This window comes from Monodelphis domestica, chromosome 6, assembly GCF_027887165.1.
Source record: "Monodelphis domestica isolate mMonDom1 chromosome 6, mMonDom1.pri, whole genome shotgun sequence".
Classification (NCBI taxonomy): domain Eukaryota; kingdom Metazoa; phylum Chordata; class Mammalia; order Didelphimorphia; family Didelphidae; genus Monodelphis; species Monodelphis domestica.
The window spans coordinates 43,263,206-43,283,173 of NC_077232.1; the positions used below are offsets into that span (position 1 = coordinate 43,263,206).

The 19,968-nt window shown below is 32.7% G+C and overlaps 1 protein-coding gene across 3 annotated transcripts in view; it reads left to right on the top strand.

Annotated features, from left to right (window-relative positions):
* The window catches only part of CSTF3 (cleavage stimulation factor subunit 3), a 78,064-nt gene that overhangs the window by 14,374 nt on the left and 43,722 nt on the right, over positions 1-19,968 (top strand). Inside the window, exons 2-3 of one of the 3 annotated variants that reach the window (XM_007497236.3) lie at positions 3,310-3,411; positions 3,532-3,627. In XM_007497236.3, the coding sequence (XP_007497298.1) occupies positions 3,310-3,411; positions 3,532-3,627 (198 nt within the window). The other 2 variants (XM_016423473.2, XM_016423474.2) reach the window with 2 other exon arrangements.

Genomic DNA, 19,968 nt, shown 5'->3' on the forward strand with positions numbered 1-19,968 from the left:
TTAGGTCCTTTGTTACAAACTTCAATTGAAAGTATTCCTTGTACATATTTTTTTTTTTTGCTTTATTCATTCATTCATTCGTTTATTTATTTATTTATTTTTGTTGTTGTTGTTGTTGTTGTTAGCACCCACCCAATTAATACATTTTCCATACTATAGCTTGAGAAACAAACCAACTGCTATATAAAATAACCTGACTAGGACTTTGAGCATTTTGAGCTTGTTGACACTACCCTTAATTGGATTGATGCTGCTGGATAGTGGGGAACATTTCTTGTTTCTTATTCTTACTTAGCTTTATGGCTGTGGTGAGGAGAGCTATAATGTTGTTCAGTTGTTTTCATTTGTGTCTGACTTTTCATGACCACATTTGGAATTTTCTTGGCAAAGATACTGAAGTGGTTTGCCATTTCCTTCGTGGCTTCATTTTACAGCTGATGAAATGGGCATAGAGGGATAAGTGACTTGCCCAGGGTCACACAGGTAGTTAGTGTCTTAAGACCAGATTTGAACTCAGGAAGATTAATCTTTCAGACGCTAGGGCTAGCACCCTATCCACTGTTCCCTTCTTAGTTGACCCATATATAAGGAAAAGACTTGTTTTCCCCATTATAGCTTCATTTCCTATGGAGGAAGAGATTCATTCTCTGTAGGAAGGATTCTTTGTGTGGAATTGAGCAATGGTATTAAACTAACCAAAATTGATTACTTGCATTTCGTCTTCATGTTTAGTAGAGAGAAATATTTTATTGCATTTCTTACGTAGATAGCTGATAGCCATCATAGCAAGCTTGTTTCTTAGATTTATTGATAGAATGGGAGGGATCTAGAAATTACTTACTGTGGTCTTTCATTTTGTAAATGAGAACACAAAAGACTTAAGTGCTGGGATTTGAACCCAAGGGTTTTTGTTTTAAGCTCTTACCTTCCATCTTGTAATCAATACTGTTTATTGATTCTGATGCAGGTGGTAAGGATTAGGCAGCAGAGGTTAAGTAATTTACTCAGGGTCACACAGCTAGGAAGAGGCAGGCCAAATTTGAACCTAGGACCTCCTGTGTCTGGGCCTGTGAACACAAGTTCTGATGGCCATATGTACTAATATACCCTGGTTTCTATCTGATCATTCTACTCTCCTTGATTTACAATGTAAATTAACCTAATTTGGTTGTCAACTATACTTAAATTATTAGAATTATCCTGGTATCCAGGGAAATATGCTAGGCTTGTAATGAAGTTTATTGTTCAGTCCTAACCATCTGTCCTATTCAGGACCCTTTGGATCATTCTGTCTGTAGAGTTTTCATGGCAAAGATCCTGGAGTAGTTTTCTATTTCTCCAGTGGATTAAAGCAAAGGGAAGTTAAGTGACTTGCCCAGTCACACAGCTAGTTAAGGGTCTAAAGCTGGATTTGAGTTCAGGTCTTCCTGATTCCAGGCCCAGCACTCTTATCTACTGAACCATCTAGCTGCCTTGCAATGAGATTCCCTGAAATCAAATCCTTACTTAGTTAACTATCTGTATGTTCATGGGCAAGTCATTAACCTATAAAGTGCCATTTCCTCATAATAAAAAAAAAAAGTGATATCCTTTATGACAGTTTTGAGGAAAGCGTTTTGCATATTTAAAGTAATATATAAATCTGAATAATGAATAGTTAATTTTAGTGAACATTTAGCTTCTTATGGTAGGTTTGTTTGCTTGTTTTTATGAAAGAAACAGAATTGTTATTTTCTCTGAAAGGGAAAATATATCCTAGAGTCTCAGTAATTGCTCACCCAAGTGTTCCTGCATCTTTTGTACTATCAGCCTTTGGAGTCTCATCTGTTTTATTGTTTTTCAGCCATTTCAGTTGTGTTGGGCTCTTTTGTGACCCCATTTGAGGTTTTCTTGGCAGAGATACTGGAGTGGTTTGCCATTTCCTTCTCCAGTTCATATGACAGATGATGAGCTGAGGCAAACAGAATTAAGTGATTTGCCCACGGTCACACAGCTAGAAAAAGTATGAGGCCTTACTTGAACTTAGGAAGATGAGCCTTCTTGACATTCTGCATCCTGCACTAGCTAGCTCCTCTCATCTGATTCCTTGGGCTTAATGATCAAATCTATGCTATTGATTCTAGTGGCACAGTGGATTGAGTGAAAGTTGGTAAGACTCCTCTTCCTGAGGTCAAATCTGGCCCCAGACACTTATTAGCTCTGTGACCCTGAGTAATTACCTCAGTTTCCTCATCTATCAAATGAGCTAGAGAAGGAAATGGCAAACCATTTCAATATCTTTGCCAAGAAACCCCTAAATGGGATCATGAAGAATTGAATGTAACTAAAATGATTGAATAGTTTATCTAATTCTGTCTCTTTTCCTGCCTTAAATCTCTGACTTCGGGTGTAAAAAAAAAGTCACTGTTTTCCCTTTCCAGTACCTTTCTTGCTTCTTCTTTTTTTTTTACTTTCAAACATTTTATTTGGTACCTTTCTTGCTTCTTAACTTCCCTAGTGTCTAAAATACTGTTGTCTTTGCAAGTTTCTTTAAACATAGGTGCCATTCTTTTACTCAGTCCACATATTCAATTGGTTGTCACATTTTGTCATTTCTACTTCTACAATGTGTCTCTCACATATATCCCCGTTCTCTTCATTCACACAATTGAACCCTGCCTGATTTAGGCCCTTGTCACCTCATGTCTAGACTATAGCAGTAGGTTTGTGGTTGGTCTCCAACTCATCTTTCTATTCTGTTTTGTCTTGTTTTGTCTCAAGTGCCAACTTGATCTTCCTAAAACCCAGGTATCCTAAGTCTCAAAGGAAACAGATAGAGATAGACATGGAAGGAGGGAAGAAAGGAAAAAGTTGAAAGAGTTGAAGGAAAAGAGAGATATATTCAAACCTGGGCCTTCTCTAGTTTCCTTTGAGACTCAGTTAAAGCCCTTACTTCAACAAAAGGTCTTTCCCAGTCACCAGCCTGTGCTGGTATTTGTCCTTTGAAGTTACCTCTCATTTACACTGTATATATTTTGTTTGTCTTCATTTTGTCTCTCCCATTAGAATTTGAACTCCTTGTAGGCAGGGACTGTGTTTTTATCTTTCTTTGTATCTATCCCTTAGTGCTTAGCACCGTGCTTCTCACTTAGTACTCTTAATAAATGCTTATTGATTTGGCTTAGTGTATACTTTATGTCATGGAACATTTTTGGTCCCTCTATAACACACTAAATCTTGATATTTGTTTGTTGAACTTTCATATTAAGTAATTGGCACTAGGCACTTAAAACAGTAATTTCTGTTCATTATCTGTTTTTCCCCCCTTAGGCTGCTGAATATGTACCAGAAAAAGTGAAGAAAGCAGAAAAGAAATTAGAAGAGAATCCATATGACCTTGACGCTTGGAGCATTCTCATTCGAGAGGCACAGGTTTAGTGATATAGGATTACATTTCCTTCTCTATGGGTCCAATCACACTCTTTGGTTCTGGAGTAAATATTTACATAATCATAATATTGTAAATGCTATTTATTGGTTTTTAATTTTTAGAATCAACCTATAGACAAAGCACGGAAGACATATGAACGCCTTGTTGCCCAGTTCCCCAGTTCTGGCAGATTCTGGAAACTGTACATTGAAGCAGAGGTTAATATTTTTTATTTTACTTTCCTTATATAACACCCAATAGGAATTGAAGTTTACACAATATTTATAGAAAATAGCAAATTAGGAACATAACCACAACTAGGACAAGGAGGATTTAAATGTCTCTTGCCTTTATTTTGTAAAATAGGTATAAAGGAGTAATTAAAATGAATTCTGAAATTTGGGTCTTTCGCAAGTTGATGATTGTTGCATTATGGAATTGCAACAACATTAAAACAGTTTCAATGGTATTGGAGTGCTTTAGCCTTTTATTTACTTGTCGTGTCAATTTATTGCCTCCTGTGTCATTTATTTAGAACTCATTTTTCTTTTGTTTCTACTTACAAACTAAATATGAATGGGCTTATGTGAAAATATGGAAATGTTAAAACTTAGTTTTGTAGGATATACGAGTGTCTCCAATGATGTGTGAAACATTGTTTGGGGGTACAAATGATTTCCAGTTTAAATATCTGTATAAATGTATGCGTTGTGAAGTGTTGTAATCATTTAAGTAAATACAAAAAAAAATTGATGTGTCTTGAGTAAAGGTTAATTTTTTAAGTGAAATAAATACATGTTTTGCTGAAGACACAGAATCTAGAAAAAAATTATAGAAAAATTATAGAAATCCTGAATTTTTATAGTAAACAGAAAAGGCTTAAAATTCACCTAATATTGTTAATTGGTACTGGAGTCATCTTGTTTTTCAGTTTAAAATGTGAAATTGGGGAAAGGGGTTAATATTAATGAATTTAGTAATTTTAAATTGATTCTTACAAATGTTTTATTTCTATATTTGGAGAAAGGAATTCAGGATTATATATCCAAAGTATGAAATATTGAGATATTCATTAACACTTAAATACTCATTTTTCTGGGGAAATAGGATAGGCTGGGATAATCATTGAAGTCCAAATTAAGCTAAAAGTTGTTTATCCTATAACCACTTTTATTTTGGATGGGAACTTCTCAGTTTAAATTCTCTGTATACCTAGCTACACTGGAACCTTTTTATAACATGACTTCACTATGTACTATGACATTTACCTATATAGCATGGGTCCCTTGGAGATTCATTCAAGGATATTTAGTTACTGAAAATACTGAAGGGACTTCACTATAGCAGTTTTCATCTACAGCATGTCCTCTAAGCATAGCGTTATAGGGAGGCTCCAGTGTACTATTTTTATTTGTGCCCTGTTGAATTGTATCATTTTGCAAAATTTAGAAGAGATTAGTTTAGAAGAGTGTGAACGTTTTGTGTGTATGTTGCTGTGTGTGTATGTGTGCTACATACCTTATACGGCGACTAGTTGAATTTCTTCCTCTGCTTCACATGCTCTGAACAAGTCTTTGAAGATACCTCGATCATTCTCTGGTAACGTTACTTCTCTTTTCAAACTAAACCATCAGATTAGACTGCTACAAATATAACAGGTGAGTGAATAGCCCTGTCTCAATTGCAGACATCTTTGCTGCTCTCTGTGACTGTACAGGAAGGAACATGGATCACCTGAACCTGATCTGCATTGCAGTGCTGGCTTTACAGAGAAACTAGCTTACTTGCAAGCTCATCAGAAATGATTGTATATAATATGTAATGTATTTTGAGTAATGAAAATTTGGTAGTTCTTTGATTTTGAAATATTGCATATCTGCTGTTTACCTCCTGACATAGAGGTGATCAACTTAAAATGCATACATTTTCAGACATGGTCAATGGGGCATTTATTTTTGCTTGACTATGCAGCTACATATTGACAGCTTCCCTTTCCCCCCCCTCCATAAGGGTGGGGGTAATGGGAGGAAGAGACAGATGAATAAATAACTTTTAAAGAATTTCTTAGATTTTGAGACAATAGGCAAACATTTCATTACAACATATATATTAACCTGAAATGGGGAATTGGCAAAAATTCTATAACTTAATAATTGGGAAACTACAACTACAAACCATAGATCCTTACTTAAGGTTTTGAGACTCTAGCTTTAAGAAGTAAACCATAGACTAAAGAAATAAAGAAAAAATTTCCAAAATGTTTGCAAATTTAATTATTCAAAGGACTTAAAATATGGTTAGTCTCATTTCACAATAACATTTTTCAGAGCTGGCTACCTTTTATTTGCTTTGATAGTTTTATGAAATGTTTACTGTTCCCTGGATGAAATAGGGGAAAGGTTGTAAAGAGTTTTCTTTTAGTTTTTTGTTTTGTTTTGTTTTTGTTTTTTAACCATAGGACTATAAAGATTATGCACTTTGTATTTGGTGGCATTATTTGCTTGGTTAGAAATTAATACAGGAGTTTACTTTCTAATTCTAGAAATGTTTCAGAAACTTTTTTTTTTTACTAATAGGCCCTCAATTTTCTCATTAGATTTGATATTTTACTTACATTAGAGTTAACACATTTTCTTTGGTCTTCCCACTTATTTTTTTCAACTTCTTAAGGTGATAACATGGTGACTGACTTAATACACAAAGGAAAAATCATAATACATGTGTAAGCTACTCTAAACTATTATGAGACTTGCTATGGTTACTTGTAAATAAATGAGATTTTGATAGCACATTTATATTATTCACACAGGGAGGGCAGTTACTGCCTTTTATTTCATTCAGTAAAACAGTAATGTATTTGGCTAAACAAGTTATCAGTAGGAAGAAAGGAAGGGTAAATAAATTTCTTGAAATTCTTTTTACTAATCCAATGACAAAACTGTTATAAAACAGTAGTTAATCATTTGGGAATTAAAAATATTAACTATAAATTACATCACTCATTTTACAGAAAACATTTGCTTATAAAAGTGAAATGGCTTACTTTTCTTACTGTGTAGTTTGATCTGATCTGTCATTATTATGTTTTTTTTTTAAGATTTTTTTTTTTTTTTGGTGAAAAGTCTGGAAAGACCAGCTCTCTATCCATGTGATGTCTTAAAATCTGTTTCACCAAAGTACTTTAGACCACATGTTTTGGCTAAGAAATCTTGGATCTTTAATTTCAAAAAAAGAATTAACTATCCTGTATACTTTCAATGCATCGTTTTTATAATTTATTAGCCATGAGTTTACAAACTCATGTTTAATAAATAAGCAAACATCAGAAGTAGAGTTCAAATATCACCATTACATGATCAAACTATTTTTGATCAAACTATTTTTGAATTTTTTAATTGTGAGGTAGTATACCTTGTCAACAAGATCTTAAAACCATTTATTGAGAGTTCAGCTATATTTAAATATTTTAAATAAAAGTAGATTGGGTTTGAAGAAGTGCCGTTTCAAATATACCCCTGGGTCACATGGAGTGCAACACTACTATAATGACCAAATTGAGTAGAAACCATTTTGGAATATTATATTACTTTGAGTAGTTAAGAATGTGATGAAAATCACTGTCAAAATTTGACCACTTGACATTTGAAGCTTACCAATTGTATAGAATATGAATACATAACACTTGTAATTTTGTTTTCTATTCTTAATTCTATAGTTGATGCAAATTATGTGTAGGTAATGAAGAAAATATAGAAACTGTTGCAGCATTCCGTTACATTAGGTGCAATTCAGATTTTCTGAGTTGTGATAATTTTATGATGGTACTTATGATTTTTTTTTTGCCTATTGAAGGATATTTTTTAATGGTAGTTAAATGAGGAGTGAAGATAAAAATATTGCTAATACTAGGATGAATGTTTTGTTTTGCAAGCTGTAATTCCTAAATAAAAATATATAGTGAGTTGATTGCTTCTTTTTGAAAATGTTGCATTTTAAAAATTTGTCCCTTATTCTTCAGTTATCTGACATATAACATTAAAAAAATAAACAAATCTACCATTTAAAAAATAAGCTTTCAGCTTGGGAAATCGAAGTGCCTCAGGATGGAGCTGGAGTGGCCTAAATTGAAATAAACTTCTCCACTGCTGACATTCCTCTTAAATTTTTTTTTAACTTAGCTGTCTATTATGTTGTATTGGAACTTTATTTGTATTAATATAACTTATATGACTTAAATGTAGTCAACTCTATATAATGCTTGCCCTTCTGTATACCTTCATATTGCATATATCATGTAGATAATAGTTTTTTCCTGTTTTCTTAGCCTAAAACTTTTAAAGCATCTGTACTTTTTTTCTGATGGACTTGCTATTTTTCTCTTTGTAATAAATGTTGGTCCATGTCTGTGTGATTATTACAGATTTTACAGAAATCAACTATGCTTTTTTATTTGTATGATATGCTATTCTGAAAACTAGTCTTATACCACTGTATAAATGAGTGTATAATTTCGAAGGGAAATGGGGGTGTGAAATCATCTTGCAAACACATTTTATGCTAGCACACAGTGGATCAAATATATGAAGGCAAACTATTCAAAATAGTCACGTAACAATATTTAGGAAAGAAATATCTGTTCAGAGAACACCTGGTATTTATAGATATTAGTCCTTTGAACGTCTCTTTTAGTATTAAAGTGCTTTTCCTTTCTCACTTCACCCCTTAATTTGTAGCACAGGTCCTTTGCATTGCCATTTCTACAAACAGGAACTATTGTTTTCTTGGTAATTACTCTTTTATTACTTCTCTACCTTATCCTTTAAAGTTACTGTCTAAACTAAAGGAAATTTGCCTCAGATATTTCTTTTAAGCAAATAATTTGTTTTCCCACAATAAAAGCTTATATTTTCTGTTTCTTCATATTTCTTGGTAGAAGCACAGAAGCCTTTTTTTCCATTGAAATTTAGCTTTAATGTATTGGCGGTGGAGGGATTAAAAGGTTTTTCAACATATTAATATTATTTTCAGTTACAAATCACTTTACACTGTACACTTTTAAAAATTTTTCATGTTTAAGAGGGGTTCGTTGGACAGACTGAAAAAAAAAATAAACATTTTCTTTTAAACATATAAACAGGTTTTTGTTTAGACAAACCATGCAGTATAGTACATTCCTATCTAGCAATAGAAAGGTGCATCGTTAGCTATCATAGTTGCAGAAAGCCCGAGGATTTGAGACATAATGGTATGTAAGGGATAATGTTACCAACCAAAACTTCAGGGCAAGATAGATTCTCTTATTTTATTTAGATTCACTTGATTATTCCTCTGCAAGTTATTATAAGATGTTTTTGAATGGAAATAAACTTTTACATGTGACTTAAATACTGGGCAATTTACTCTTGCTTTCAGTTTATATTTTATTGTGTATATGGTTATCTTTATTGTACAACATTGGGTCTTGTGCCCCAACAAGTATTTAGTTGTCATTATAATTATCCTTCCACTCATTCTCTCCATACATTCCAATGAACAATTATGAATGAACAGAACAAAAAATGACAACATTTATAAAAAATAGCAACAGGGCAAAGTACATGTTATATTTGGAAAACTAGATTTTTTGCAAATTAAACCCTGCCCAAAGATGAAAATATAAATAATAATATTAGTTGCAACTTTACATACTTGCCAGGAACAAATAAATATCCCTGTCCATTTGGGAACTGTTTTGGCTCTCTCTCTCTCTTTCTTTCTCTCTCTCTCTCTCTCTCTCTCTCTCTCTCTTTTGGTTATAATAAAAATTCCTCGAGTGCTTTCTAATGGATTAATGGGTTTGTTTGAAGGATTTTAACCAGTATTAATGGGACTTTACTTTTTTATGGGTGGTGATTAAACTTTAATGGAAAGAAACATGGAATTGAAATCAGATCTGAGTTTAAATCTTGGCTCTGTTCTCTATAAGCAAACCATCTGGACCACTATGCACCTTCTCATCTAGAAAATGAAGGCAGTAGATAGATTTCTAAAAATGTCTTTCAGCTCTAAATCCCATTATTTTATGTACTTGCCTAGGATCATCTTGGGACATTCCTGATAAGATTGAAATTGTATGTGCATGTGCCAGATTTTGGATACTATTAGGAAAAAGAGCTTTTTAAAACAGCTTATATTCCATGCACCCAGATTTAGCACATTGTAATTTATGTGTTTTTACAGATTGCTTTTTTTTCCCCTCAAATTAATGGAGTACTTGGAGAATTTCATCAGAGATAAGTTATAAAATAATTCTGTGAACTCTGAATTTTCCTCATGTACAATTATTTAGCAATTCATTATTGACATTAGTTCAAATGGATTGTAGATCTTAGAACTTTGATAGAAGGCACTTTAGAGAATATCTAATCCAATTTAACATGTTTATAGGAATTGCCATTTCAGATCTCTAATTTGCCTAGTTGGGCATTATTTATTAGCCAATTTTTAAACATTCTTACTCAGGGTTTGTCTTTCCATTTTTCTATGCCAGAAGTCTTCCCAAAATTTAATTACTGATTAAAAGAAGATGGTTTCCTTTGGGACCAAAGGAGTTCCAAAGCTCAATACTTGCCATTTGTATATGTGCTTTATCTTTTTGAGAACACTTTTAAATATTTTTTAATCCTGTGGGTTCCAACTAACTATAGGAGTTATTGCTACCTTATTTAGCTGCCCTATCTGTAGTTTGAGTTTAGTAACTGGAGATCTTCCATGTAAACCAATTATAGGGAAACAAGTTATGTATGTATATTACATATGTGAAATCATGATGAAATAATTTTTCTTTGCCCCTCTTCTGACTCCCCATATACATTTATTAACCAATGAATGACAAAACCAAAATTGGATACCCAGATTTTCTTATTCTAGCTAGGCCTTCTTCCCACATGTACTTTAAAAAATACAATTGTAGGATAATTTTCTAAAAATATGTTTGAGTATTTACAGAATGTCCAATGTGATTTCATTTTGTAGTTTTCCTGAACAATTGGGGTTACCCAAAGACTTGGCATTTCTAGACTGATTTAGATTCCACGGTTTGAGATCCTGCTATTTTGTGGCCTAAAGCACACCTCTAAGAAGCAAGCAAATCTCAATAAGATTTGAATCCCAAGTTACTGACCAGGATATTATTGGAGCCATAGAATATAGTCTTATTTTAAAGGATAATCACAAGAAAATTTTTTTTGAATTTATATATACATATATGGCTAGTCATTTTACAGCTCATTGTGTCCCCAGGACTGTGGGAATATTCTAATTCACCTTAAATATGAGATTATAAGAAATCTCATGAAGTACAAATGACTAAAACTTTGTTAAACATTTCCTGCCTTAGGGGGGAACAGTATACTATTAATGTGATTGTTTTTAAAATATAAATTCTTAAAGAGTAAGTTGTATTTTAAAAGTGATCTTAAGGCCTGTTTTTATTATATATTTTGGTATTTTAAAATCAGCCAAATTTGACTTAAGTCAAATATTTATTATAGATAGATTTAAATAAAATTATAGAGACATTTAAAATAGCCATTATAACATCACAAGTTGAACATTTTCTCTTAATTTTATTGGAGTAACCATAAACTTAGTTAAGTACATTTTGAGACCTTTGTAGTTAATACTTTTTCTCATAAATTTGGCCAGAAGCCAAATTTGCTCCTGGATGATCTTAAAAATAAGTTATTTTTAAATTGTTTTGTCTTTCATTTTAAAAGAAGAAAATTTTTCTGTCTTAGTTATAATAACTCTTTTATTAAAGCCCTTACCTTCTGTCTTGAAATCAATATTGTATATTGGTTCCAAGGCAGAAGAGAGGTAAGGGCTAGGCAATGGGGGTCAAGTGACTTGCCCAGGGTCACACAGCTGGGACAGGTCTGAGACCAGATTTTAACCTAGGACCTCCCATCTCTAGGCCTGGCTCTCAATCCACTGAGCTACCCAGTTGCCCCCTTAGTAACAACTCTTAAGGCAGAAGGGCAAGGGTTTGGCAAATAGGCTAAAAAGCGCCAGGGCAGATTTAAACCTAATTCCTCCCAACTCCACACCTGGCACTCTATTCATTGTGTCACCTACCTACCTATTGTCTGTTTCATGTAGTGATATCATCTTAGTTAATGGAAATCTAGTTTCCTAGTTCGTTAGAATACATTTTTAACCTGTGATTTCATTGGCATCAGTAACTGTTAAGAACTGCTTCTACCCATGCATATCCACATTTTTTTTCTACAACATCAAGCCTTAGAATTAATTTAGGGCACCAAGAACATTAGTACACAAAGCTTGTATATTTTAGGGGTAGGACTTGCATCCAGATCTTTATTGTTCCAAGGCCGATTCAGGGTCTATATAGCCCATTCTATTAAAATATTTATAAATGTGTAGATATATAGGTACATGCATATGTATCATACATAATATAACCATAATAATGATGTTCTTGGTATTTGTGCTACAGGAGTGTCTTTTTAGTTCTAGTTACAAATCTCTTCTGGGCTAAGTTTCAAACTAGAAATTATGGTTAAATTGGTAATATAGGTAAAATTTTTAATGAGTATTAGTAAAATAAAGACCTTTATGGATAGGAATATTTAATAGTTGCCATAAAGCTTTTTATAGTTTTTCATGAGGCTTAAGGAAGGAAAAAGTTTATTAGTCATTGATGTGCAAATTGACCTTATGGAATATTGTAAAAATAAATAAAGAGAGGCTGTTCAGCCTTAATAGGAAGTGCCAGATTTGGAGTCAAAAGAATCTTGGTTCAAAATGAAGCTCTGCTGTTATGTGTGTGATGTTAGGTCATTTTAACATGGTTATCAGTTTTTCCATCTGTCAAATTAAGTACCTAGATAAGAGGCCATTTATTCCTTACCTAAGTATGATCAAATGAAATGGATTTTATATTATAGAAGTAACTAAAACAATGATTTTATTTTTCTTCAATTTATTTAATCTCCTAGCTTCAATTTCCTCATCTGAAAATTATGCTATAACTTATACTATATGCCTTTTGTTAGGAAAGTACATTGTAAATATCAAAGCACTATGGACATATTGAAAGGCTATGCAATCACTTACATTTAAATAATTTTATGGTCATTTGTATGTCTGCAGTATACTGAATGAAATGTTTCCACTATAATTAAAACCCTTGCCCAGTGAGTTACAGTCAATATGAATGTTTTGAAATTTTTCCTAGCCTAAATACTAAGCAATATTTATATAAAATTTATCATAAGATTCTGAGAATGGTTTTTTACATCATTATCATATCACAAACTTGTTATAGGATGTAAGCTCCTTGAGGGCAGGGATTATTTCATCTTTCTAACTAACATTATCCTTGACACATAATAGATGCTTAATACTTGTTTAATTAATGACAAATTATATCTTGAAATTTTATTTATTGCTTACTTTGCCATTGAGTGAATTTATGCCGGATTGACATGGTTTAAACACTTGAGAATGGGGGGCTTATTTTAAATTTAATTTTCAAGAGTTTATTTAAAGAAATACAAAAATATTTGAACTTTACTAATAGGGAAAACATAATATAATTGAAAGTTAATGGGTTCAGTTATCAAGTAGCATAATTTTGGGCATACTACCTGATTTCTTTGTATTTCAATTTCCTCATTTGAAAAATGGGAAGGGTTGAACTTGGTAATTAAGGTACCATTCACCATTAATGTTATTTTGAAGTTAGTAACTGGAAATAGTAAAATCAGTTGAGTCAATACTAAATAATACTAAAGGTAATGCATTTCTGCCTAAACCTATTTTATAAAATTTGTATTTTTTGATACTACTACTCTAGCTCAGGACTTCCTGTTAATTCTCATCATTCTCAATTCTATTATACTAGCTACCTAACCGGTTTCCTAATCTTCAGTCTTGTTCCTCTCCAGCCCATCCTTTATATAGCTGCTAAAATTCTTCATCATGAGTCTGACCATATCAATCATGCTTTAAAAAGATGATTAGACTATTGGCTAAAGGATAGCAACTCCCTTATCAGACATTCAGAGGTTCATTACCGTCTGTCTCCTAGCTACCTTTCTATTTCTAACCTTATTCACAGTACTGTTGACATATAACACATCTAAATTAGACTAATAGCTGGTCTCCTATCTCACTCCATATGTATATATGCCAAAGGGCTTCTTGTGCTTTCATTGAAGTCCTTTTCATGTTACAGTTCAGGTGTATTACCTATGTTGTATTTCTTTTATTTGAAAGTGAATGCTTAAATCCTTAGATTTTTATGCCAGTTTTAGAGATATCTCCTTTGCCCTTTTTCTACTTTGTCATTCACTTGTGTAAACATGTTGTATCCTTTACTATTAAATAAGATTTTTGAGGAAAGACATATTTTAATCTTGCCTCCATATCTTATGCCTTACATTCATTAGATGCTTATGTTTGTTGAATTAAATATCTAAAACTTACAAGAAAATATTTTATGAAGGGAAAAATAAAGTGGCTTTAGATGTAGCCTCCAGAGATGTCATTCTTTATTTTTTTTACCTTTAGCTATTTTGTAGGCTTATTTTTTATTTTTAGTTCATTTTAATGTATATAGTTTTAAAAACTTAGCTTTTTAAAACTTTGCAGGTTGGTATGATGGAGAATCACCTGGGGTCATATATTTTTCCATAATGTGTTGCCTGGAAGTCAGGTAGTTCAATAATATTTGGGAAAAAACAATCTGTTTCACTCTTAATAACTTATAGGGATATTCAATATTACTGTGATGGTGACAGGAATTGAAAATAGTTTCATTTTCTAGAATTGAATAGCTAAATTTTTCTTGTCTCAGAAATGATCTCAAAAATTTTATTTTAATGATGGCATGTGTTTACCAAAAGTCAGTTAATTTTCACATGGATTGTTTTTTAATCTATAGGAAACAAACACAGTAGTGTCTCATGGAATATTATTTTATTGTCAAACCCAATTTTTGTCCCTCCAATTGTATGGGTCGATCTGTGATAAATCTTAAAGTTAGCAATCCTTCCTTGTTCCAAAGATTTGCTTGACAATATTGGCTTTACAAAATCATAGTGTAGGGTGTAATTATGAATAAAAAATAATCTAGTTATGAGTGGTTAATAGCAACATTAAAAACAATGAGGGTTTATATAAACATACAGATTAGATCAATCATCCTTCAGAAGGTAGTTCAGAAGGATAGTTTTTACATTACAGAGTTCTTGCTTTTAAAGTGCTCTTAAAATTGTTTCCTGTAAAGTGAACTGATAGTTCCTACCTCACAGGGTTGTTGTGAGGCCCAAATGTAATATTATATGTAAAGAACTTTGTAAACCTTAAAGCTCTTGTTATATGCTATTTGCTGTCCTCCATACATATATTTTTTATAAAATTCAGAACTATCTGGTCTACCACAATTTGGGTGAACTTTGAAATTATATTCCCTCAGAAAAATTCTTTGTTTGGATTGGGTAAGTATTATTAATTTAAAGACAGCAGAGAAATTTGTAAGAATTTACTTTTAGCCTAAAATATCAAAGTTGTTTTGGGTATTAGTGTATTAAAGAACTTTTTTTTAAACCATTACCTTCTGTCTTAGAATCAATTTATTGTATTGGTTCCAGGGCAGAAGAATAGGAATTATGGGCTAGGCCGTAGGAATTAAGTGACTTGCCCAGGTTACCCAGTTAGGAAGTATCTTCAGACAGATTTGAACCCAGGGCCTCCTGTCTTGGCTTAATCCACCTATTTGCCCCCTAGAGAATTTTTAATAGCATTTTGGAAGTTGGGATTTTAATTTCATAATGGAGTTACATTATTTAACTTAAATAAAGCAAAGCAAATATTTAGAATTTAGCTATTTTATCCCATCAGTCTTGTGTTAGTATTTAGAAAAATTCTCGCTGTTCCCTATAATTAGATGCTTAATGAAAAAAAATCTTAGAATTTTCTCTGTAGGTTATATAGTATAGTGGTGGTGGTTATTGAATTAGGGCCCAGAAGTGGGAAGCAAAAGACTTCTCAACACTTGCACCAACTGACTATTTGACTTGGCAAAGTTTCTCCCTCATATAAGTCTTCTACACAAGGAGCATATTACTTTACACAAAATTTTAAGAGTTGGAAAGGAACCTCAGAAGCTCTTCTCTTCCAAGCTAGAGCCAAATATAATAAATACTAATATTGTCATGCTTCCCCTAAATTTTCTCCAGGCTAAAATATTCCTGTTGTCTTTTAATGATCTGTTGTTATGGTTTCAAGGACTCATCCTCTATCCACCTTCTTGTGTATACTCTACAGTCTTCCTTTACCTTGAATATAGTGCCCATACCGGGTCAGAATTCTCCGTACATGGTACCTGCTTGGGCAGAGTATAGCAACTCCTGTGTTCTGGATGTTAAAGAAGCAAACTAAAACTGCATTAACCATTTTGAATGCTTGAGAACACATCAATCCCACCAGTTATTTCACGTGTGAATTTGGCCTTAAAAGTTCCCTGTCATTAATAATTAATGACTGACTTTCAAATATTCCTTCAGATAAAGTTGTATATTCACAATGAAGTCGTGAAAAATAATGTCATTGGAATTAAGAAAACTAAAGAGGTGTGATATGTAAATTATAGGTTGCCCATTAATCTTAAAAAAAAAAAAAGAAAAGAAAAATACTAACCCAATACTTAAAACCAGAAAAGCTCATTGCCATGTTGGATTGCATATTTTGTCAAGAGATCTTTGGCCCTAGAACCAAATGTTTTAATCATTTACCTTTGAGGAAGAGTTCACTTTCCCTAACTCAATTTCACTGAGCTTTGGTTAGAAAAATACAAACAAGATTAGATAATATTTTGAGTTAAAGCTTGATTAAGAAGTCTTGTTTGGATCATAAATGTAGTGATTTTTCAAGGTACTTGAATGAATGGAGAATGGAAAGCCACTTCATAATGGGATATTTCTTCAATTTATAATTGCAGCTTTAGGGGAACACTTTAGGTTTTTAGGAGTCAACTTCCATGGTTATGCTAGTCACTAACATTGCACCCTTTTAGTGATATTATGGGTCCTTTGCAAGAAGAGAATTGCACTCAGAAAATTGTTTTCATCTAAGGCTTTTAGTAGTATAACTTTGGACAAGTAACTTCAAGTTTCTTCATCTATAAAATGGTGCTAAAAATACTTGTTCCACTGTTAAGACTTAAGCTCTATTTGAAAATGTTTTTAAAGTACTTTACAAATTTAAGTTCCAGATTACCATTGTAGGTTCTAAGGAGGCACATTTTATCCTGGGTGTTAAAAATAAATCAAGTGATACTATATAGTATAGTATGACCAGTCCCAGTAGTGAAAATTGACTTCCTTAAAAAACCTTTTGGATGTCTATTTTAATATCTTTATTTAGGAATATATCCCAACCAGTGATGCATGGCCTATTCTGTTTTTAAAAAAAGGAATCAACTATAAGTAGAGTCTGACCCTGTATACACAGGACACACCCACCATGTTCCACACTCCTATTCTTCCACCTATGGAAAGGAGGGAGCATACATTTTTCCTGTCAAACTGTTGGCTGCCAATCCATAATTTTACCTAAGAAGCTATAGTCCCAGCACCAGATGGGTGTTCTCTTGGATTTTTATGTATGTAGAACATCTCTTAAGGAAAATGATTAATAAATGCACTTTATTCCAGTTTTTGTCATTGATTTCTATGGGCAAAAGAATGAAATCTACCGGTTTTTTCTTAGCAAACTTAAAATAATTTGTCATCATGTGTTACTTAAAATTTCTTATAGCTTCACTACATGAAACATGTCTAGATAGTTTTGATTAAAGAAAGTGGACAATATATAATCCTGCCTCCATTATATAGTAATCCAGGCATGTAAATTCATTGCATTAATCAGTGAAGTAAAAGAAGGAATAAGAAGCTTCAATTTGTAATAGTGAATAGCAAAGTCTAGAAGTTGAGTGCTATTTAAAGTAAAGCTTGGCTTATTACTGTCATTTACTAGGAATTGAGTGAATCTTTTTGATAAGATGAAATTGTCTTGTGCTCATGTGGCAGCCTAAGTTTGCATTTTTTCTGTTATGAAGTATGCTAGGAGATTGAACATCCAAGTGGACTGGGACTCACCAGGCTTTGCCAGTAGAATACAAGCGCTGTATGGGCTTATCAAACTAACATTTGAGTCTCTCAGTTCTATTTCTTTAATCCAAGGACCAACCTAATGAACTTCAAAAAAACATCACTAGGTTGACAGTGGTGAATTTTTTAGCCACAATAACTTAAGTACTATCTACTAAGCTGTGATCTCTGACGATGCAAGGTGTATATGCCAATAAAATTTTATATTTAAGATGCCTCTAAAAACATAGTTTTTGATGTTTCTTTTTATTTTAATAACATTCAGATACGTTTTCTGAAATTTTATGATCCAAATTGTGTCTCTCCCTTATTCCCTCCCTCCTACTAAAACTGGCAAGCAATTCAATCTCAGTTATACAAGTATTATGCAGAACATTTCCATATTCACCAAAAAATCCATAATTACAACCTCTTGAATTCTTGCTGTTACCTAATATTTTATTGCCTGGCAGCCCAAGTGGTAATGAATTCTTTGAACTTAAGTTGTTAGATATGCCAGGCTTGCCTATCTTTTAAGCCTTCTATGGAAAAGTATTTTGTGTTGATGGCAGAAGTTTTGTTAATCTTTAAATCTAAATCTTTAAAATGATTCCACAGTCACCTTCACAAGAGCTTTACATAGGAATGCTTAATGGCTAAAATATGATTTGGAATCTCTAAAAATGTTAAAAATCTGAAGTTGAGCATATCTTAGTACCTATGTAAATTTTGATAATAGAGATTGTGAGTGTTGATGGAAGATATCTGATAACGTTTCTTATAAAAAATTCTTTTGCCTTTAATATTTCACTAATAAAACCCTTAATGTGCAAAGCTTTTTACATTTTATGAAAGCTATGAGGTGAATTGGATGTCATGCCAAAGTATTTTAAAGATTTAGCTTAAAGTTGATATGTAAAGGCGCATTAGGATGATTTTTTTCCCAATTTTTCTGTTCTAAGTATACTGTGAGAATAGATAAGAGCTTTTATACAACCTCTCTAAGAGGTGGAACCTAAGGGTCTTCTCTGCAGAAATAAATGTATAGACCCTCATGTATAGATTTGTGTATAAACCACTTGTACATATCAACAGGATGGCTTTTTTTGGAACTTAAGCTTTATATAAAAAGTAGCTGGACTCCTCCATTAAGCTTCATTGTGTCCACACTTGGGAACTTCATTTATATCCAGGGCTTTTCTTCCTTGGGTTTTTTCTTCTTTTTTTATTTTGAAATGCCACAATGAAATTTTATGTTCCAGATGTATCAAAAGGGATCCAAAAGGGTTAAATCAAGAAGTGGGGGGGGGGGGTCCATATTGAGGACTGGAGCAATTTTTTTCTTAGTCCCTTGGTTGATAAGGCCTTTCCTAAGTGACCATCCTGAAAATGTCTTAACTTGTAAGAGATAAGAACATAATTTAAATTTTTTTCCAGTCAACCACAAATTTTACTTCAGTAGAATCATGGAATTTCAGGGTTGGCAAGGCTTCTGGAGATCACTTCTCTGCCTCTGTTTTACAGATAAAGAAAAAAAAAGAGTCCAAAGAGTACTTTTGACTTCCAATCTGACCATTACTCTTATGTCTCCTAATGTTTCATAAGTTGCTTCTGAATCTTTGGAACTGCTATTAACATGGGAAGAGGGGAAGATGTTAATTTAATAGTTCTCTTGGGATAAAGGAGAATGGAAAAACTTTGAATCGGAAAATAATATACATAATGATTTATATGACTTAATTTCACTTAAATTCACACAGAAGTTGGCAAACTATAACTAGGAAAGAGTATTATGTAGGCTAAATATATAAATTTTGACCCGTTATTTACACTAAATCTCAAAGAATTAACTTTGTTTTTTAATATACTAAATCTTAATTTTGGTAATGTTAGATTAGAAAGAGGGTAGAGTGGAAAGAAGTCTGGACTTGGGATTTCACCAGTTTAGAAAATCTTTGTTGTGAAAGTTCCCTGCACTGATTCAGATCAGGAACTTATAGCTTAAAAAGTCTCAAGTTAGTGACTTGATAATGGGTCCAAAACTGGTATGTGTTAGAGTTAGAACTTTAACTCTCCCTAACTCCAAATCTGGTTCTTTATATCCTGCTACTTTTCAAAATTTTTGTATGGACGTGTTAAGATCCATTAATTATATAGTAGTATAGTCTGTGACCAATAAGGAGGGGCACCTAGGTGGCTCAGTGGATTGAGAGTGAGGATTAGAGATAGGTGGTCTTGGGTTCAAATTTGGATTCAAACATTTCTTAGCTGTGTGACCCTTGGCAAGTCACTTAACCCTCATTGCTTAGCCCTCACCACTCTTCTGCCTTAAAACCAGTGCTTAGTATAAAAAATCATAAGGAACTTGAAGAAAGTATAAAAACTTAATTGCCAATACAAAAG